The sequence below is a fragment of the Engystomops pustulosus genome, chromosome 9, assembly GCF_040894005.1.
Source record: "Engystomops pustulosus chromosome 9, aEngPut4.maternal, whole genome shotgun sequence".
In the NCBI taxonomy this organism is placed as follows: domain Eukaryota; kingdom Metazoa; phylum Chordata; class Amphibia; order Anura; family Leptodactylidae; genus Engystomops; species Engystomops pustulosus.
The window spans coordinates 112,694,328-112,700,327 of NC_092419.1; the positions used below are offsets into that span (position 1 = coordinate 112,694,328).

At 51.0% G+C, this 6,000-nt stretch overlaps 1 protein-coding gene across 3 annotated transcripts in view; it reads left to right on the forward strand.

Moving 5' to 3' along the window:
- The window catches only part of OLFM1 (olfactomedin 1), a 94,654-nt gene extending 89,716 nt beyond the window's left edge, over positions 1-4,938 (forward strand). For all 3 annotated transcript variants that reach the window (XM_072125806.1, XM_072125805.1, XM_072125804.1), the window contains exons 5-6: positions 2,921-3,027; positions 3,500-4,938. In XM_072125806.1, coding sequence (XP_071981907.1) covers positions 2,921-3,027; positions 3,500-4,174 — 782 coding nt within the window. In that variant the 3' untranslated portion in view covers positions 4,175-4,938. The remainder of the gene's footprint in view (positions 1-2,920; positions 3,028-3,499) is intronic.
- The last annotated feature ends 1,062 nt before the right edge of the window (positions 4,939-6,000 follow it).

The window sequence follows — 6,000 nt, forward strand, 5'->3', positions numbered from 1 at the left end:
CAGTGGTGATTGTTACTTACACATGACACATTGTCCCCAGCCCTGTCCCCATCAGCCCCCGCACCTGTGTTACTGGGGACATCACTGACACCATGTTACCTGCTCCTATTATACTGCCCAGTGGTGATTGTTACTTACACATGACACATTGTCCCCAGCCCTGTCCCCATCAGCCCCTGCACCTGTGTTACTGGAGACATCACTGACACCATGTTACCTGCTCCTATTATACTGCCCAGTGGTGATTGTTACTTACACATGACACATTGTCCCCAGCCCTGTCCCCATCAGCCCCTGCACCTGTGTTACTGGAGACATCACTGACACCATGTTACCTGCTCCTATTATACTGCCCAGTGGTGATTGTTACTTATATATGACACATTGTCCCCAGCCCTGTCCCCATCAGCCCCCGCACCTGTGTTACTGGGGACATCACTGACACCATGTTACCTGCTCCTATTATACTGCTCAGTGGTGATTGTTACTTACACATGACAGATTGTCCCCAGCCCTGTCCCCATCAGCCCCCGCACCTGTGTTACTGGAGACATCACTGACACCATGTTACCTGCTCCTATTATACTGCCCAGTGGTGATTGTTACTTACACATGACACATTGTCCCCAGCCCTGTCCCCATCAGCCCCCGCACCTGTGTTACTGGGGACATCACTGACACCATGTTACCTGCTCCTATTATACTGCCCAGTGGTGATTGTTACTTACACATGACACATTGTCCCCATCAGCCCCCGCACCTGTGTTACTGGAGACATCACTGACACCATGTTACCTGCTCCTATTATACTGCCCAGTGGTGATTGTTACTTACACATGACACATTGTCCCCAGCCCTGTCCCCATCAGCCCCTGCACCTGTGTTACTGGAGACATCACTGACACCATGTTACCTGCTCCTATTATACTGCCCAGTGGTGATTGTTACTTACACATGACACATTGTCCCCAGCCCTGTCCCCATCAGCCCCCGCACCTGTGTTACTGGGGACATCACTGACACCATATTACCTGCTCCTATTATACTGCCCAGTGGTGATTGTTACTTACACATGACACATTGTCCCCAGCCCTGTCCCCATCAGCCCCTGCACCTGTGTTACTGGAGACATCACTGACACCATGTTACCTGCTCCTATTATACTGCCCAGTGGTGATTGTTACTTACACATGACACATTGTCCCCAGCCCTGTCCTCATCAGCCCCTGCACCTGTGTTACTGGAGACATCACTGACACCATGTTACCTGCTCCTATTATACTGCCCAGTGGTGATTGTTACTTACACATGACACATTGTCCCCAGCCCTGTCCCCATCAGCCCCTGCACCTGTGTTACTGGAGACATCACTGACACCATGTTACCTGCTCCTATTATACTGCCCAGTGGTGATTGTTACTTACACATGACACATTGTCCCCAGCCCTGTCCCCATCAGCCCCCACACCTGTGTTACTGGAGACATCACTGACACCATGTTACCTGCTCCTATTATACTGCCCAGTGGTGATTGTTACTTACACATGACACATTGTCCCCAGCCCTGTCCCCATCAGCCCTCGCACCTGTGTTACTGGAGACATCACTGACACCATGTTACCTGCTCCTATTATACTGCCCAGTGGTGATTGTTACTTACATATGACACATTGTCCCCAGCCCTGTCCTCATCAGCCCCCGCACCTGTGTTACTGGAGACATCACTGACACCATGTTACCTGCTCCTATTATACTGCCCAGTGGTGATTGTTACTTACACATGACACATTGTCCCCAGCCCTGTCCCCATCAGCCCCCGCACCTGTGTTACTGGAGACATCACTGACACCATGTTACCTGCTCCTATTATACTGCCCAGTGGTGATTGTTACTTACACATGACACATTGTCCCCAGCCCTGTCCCCATCAGCCCCCGCACCTGTGTTACTGGGGACATCACTGACACCATGTTACCTGCTCCTATTATACTGCCCAGTGGTGATTGTTACTTACACATGACACATTGTCCCCAGCCCTGTCCTCATCAGCCCCCGCACCTGTGTTACTGGAGACATCACTGACACCATGTTACCTGCTCCTATTATACTGCCCAGTGGTGATTGTTACTTACACATGACACATTGTCCCCAGCCCTGTCCCCATCAGCCCCTGCACCTGTGTTACTGGAGACATCACTGACACCATGTTACCTGCTCCTATTATACTGCCCAGTGGTGATTGTTACTTACACATGACACATTGTCCCCAGCCCTGTCCCCATCAGCCCCTGCACCTGTGTTACTGGAGACATCACTGACACCATGTTACCTGCTCCTATTATACTGCCCAGTGGTGATTGTTACTTACACATGACACATTGTCCCCAGCCCTGTCCCCATCAGCCCCTGCACCTGTGTTACTGGAGACATCACTGACACCATGTTACCTGCTCCTATTATACTGCCCAGTGGTGATTGTTACTTACACATGACACATTGTCCCCAGCCCTGTCCCCATCAGCCCCCGCACCTGTGTTACTGGAGACATCACTGACACCATGGCCGCTGCTCTGCCTAAGGCCCCGGCAATGAAGGGGAAATGTGTTTTGGGGGAAAAAGTTCATTTTCTGGGCAAATATTGACTTTGTAATGAATTGCTGTTAAGCTGATCGCTCTTTATAACATTCTGGAGAATATGCAAATTACCATTATAACACCTGATGCCGAAGACTTTGTAACAATTACCATTTGTATCATTCTCACAACTTATGGCCGTGATTGTAGATGATGATCCTAGACATGGGGTCTACACTGGAGTAGAGCGGCGTCAGCGTAGAACCCTCCGTAATGTGATGTCACAGCTGCAGAGTATCGCCCCATTCCTCCCTCCTAACATTTACATCTTTTTCCTGTCTTTTAGCTTGCGGGAAGCTGACGGGCATCAGCGAGCCGGTCACCATCAAGGCCTCCGGATCAAGGTTTGGGTCATGGATGACGGATCCTCTGGCTCCTGAAGGAGATAACAGGGTAAGAAGCTCGTCCCCTCTACACCCCCTACAACATGCACAGAAGTCTCACTTTACAGCTGCTGAAAAGTCATACAACCAACATAACTGCCCTCCCCATTGTCCTGAGCACAACCCTGAATGCACAGGATACTGCTGTGTCCTCACACTGCTGTGCACCTAGCTTATACATATACACAGGTCTCCATGTCTGGGCCCTCCTCCTGCCTGGTGTATGAGAGGGTTAATGGAGCGGTGGCAGCCGGTGCTCCGCCATTTCTCAGCCTTGTGGGAGATGACATTTTCTCTGGAAATGTCATATGTAAATTGTGTAGCCGGAGGTGGTACCTGCCGGGGATGGAGGGGGGGACTCATGCCGGCACCAAAGGAAGGACTTGGAGACGACCCCAGAATTCAGCGTTTATTCCTCTCTGAAATACTCTGTGCTGCTGTGCGCCGCTCCCTGCTGACTATGTCTGTCGCTTGCTCCGCAGGTCTGGTACATGGACGGGTACCACAATAACCGCTTTGTACGGGAGTACAAGTCTATGGAGGACTTCATGAACAGCGACAACTTTACCTCTCACCGCCTCCCCCACCCGTGGTCCGGGACCGGCCAGGTCGTCTATAATGGATCCATCTACTTCAACAAGTTCCAAAGTCACATCATCATCCGATTCGACCTAAAGTCAGAGACAATCCTGAAGACTCGCAGCCTGGACTCTGCCGGTTACACTAACGTCTACCACTACGCCTGGGGGGGGCAGTCAGACATAGACATCATGGTGGACGAGGGTGGGTTATGGGTGGTCTACGCCACCAACCAAAACGCAGGCAACATCGTCATCAGCAAACTGGACCCCAACACACTCCAGATCCTGAAGACCTGGAACACGGGGTACCCCAAGAGGAGCGCGGGCGAGGCCTTCATGATCTGCGGGACCCTCTACGTCACCAATGGCTACTCCGGAGGAACTAAAGTGCACTACGCCTACCACACCAACACCTCCAACTACGAGTACATCGACATCCCCTTCCAGAACAAGTACTCGCACATCTCCATGCTGGACTACAACCCCAAGGACCGCGCCCTGTACGCCTGGAACAACGGCCACCAGGTCCTCTACAACGTCACCCTGTTCCACGTCATCCGCTCCGACGAGTTGTAGCTAAATCCTCGACCAAAATTACACAAGAAAAAAAACCTGAAAAACTAAAAAAAGACTCGGTATGTAGATTGCAAATGGCTGCCAAAATCACGGCAACGGCCAGAGGATTGGATGACCCCCCCGAAACATAAACTAACCCTTCCCCCCCCCCCTCCACGAGAAAACTTCAGGAACTTATAGAAAAGGTCATTAAAAACTGCTACAAATGTAACAGAGACGCCTTGACGACGGCCGTGACTGTTACCGAGGACGATCCGGGCAGAGACTCTGGATCCGCAGCAGAGACTGTAGGGAGGACGTTCCGGATCATTCCGCCCGCGCTGTAATCTTATGTATCACGTATGATGTCCGTCGTTCTCTGAAGTATTCCGCTGTATTTGTCTGTTCCGCCATGAATGTCGTTCCGTTTGAAGTAGTTTTTCGGATTTATTAAGAGAAATGAATTTCGTTTATGTAAAAAGTATAAAGAAAAGAATAAGAAAAAATTATTTATGACATAATATAATATATACGTGCAGATATGTGAGCGTAGAGAGGACCCCCCCGCCCCATAGAAGTGTCCGGGGGTAGAGAGGTGGCCCTAGATCCCGCCCCCCGGACACGCAGGGGGAGGGGCCACGCAGGGGCTTTGTTTTATAATGTATTATTATTATTATTATTATTATTAGGCCACTAATCAGGAGACACCGAACAACAAGATACATGACAAAACGATTTGTACGATCCACAGCTATGTAACAATAAAAAGAGATATTACAACACGAGCCTTTGTTTTATCACATGTAACAGAGAGGAGGAGCCAACAGAGAGGAGGAGCCAACAGGGAAGAGGAGCCTGTGTGGGGGTTATATCACATGTATCGGGGAGGAGCCGCCTGTGTGGTGGTTATATCACATGTAACAGGGAGGAGGAGCCTGTGTGGGGGTTATATCACATGTAACAGGGAGGAGGAGCCTGTGTGGGGGTTATAGCACATGTATCGAGGAGGAGGAGCCTGTGTGGGGGTTATATCACATGTAACAGGGAGGAGGAGCCTGTGTGGGGGTTATATCACATGTAACAGGGAGGAGGAGCCTGTGTGGGGGTTATATCACATGTAACAGGGAGGAGGAGCCTGTGTGGGGGTTATATCACATGTAACAGGGAGGAGGAGCCTGTGTGGGGGTTATAGCACATGTATCGAGGAGGAGGAGCCTGTGTGGTGGTTATATCACATGTAACAGGGAGGAGGAGCCTGTGTGGGGGTTATATCACATGTATCGGGGAGGAGGAGCCTGTGTGGTGGTTATATCACATGTAACAGGGAGGAGGAGCCTGTGTGGGGGTTATATCACATGTAACAGGGAGGAGGAGCCTGTGTGGGGGTTATATCACATGTAACAGGGAGGAGGAGGATCCGGTGTGGTGTGCAACATTCCCCACCAGGGCCTAGCCATTTCTTGGGGCCTGCAGACAGCCGGGGCCCAGAATACCGGAGTGGCTGGCGGTTGCAGCCTAGGGCACGCTGTGGTCACGGTGCTTGGTATGGGGGCCGGAGGGCTGTCCTACAGCCTGGCAGCTCTCCAGCAGGTGGTGTGTGCAAGGAATATGGAGGGAGAGGCTGATGTACTAGTTTTCCCTGGGGTAACCCCTGAGTGTCTGTAAGATAAGTCCCTAGGTAATAGATGGGGGAGCCTGTGGTGGTAACAGCCATATCCAGGGAGCAGATGGAGGTAACGTTGTGCAAAGATAACTCACGGTTCTTTATTGGAACAACTGCAGGCAACGGGCCAAATGATTTCAGAACAGATTCCGGATTACTGGAGTGGTCATAGAGAGTGCTCCTC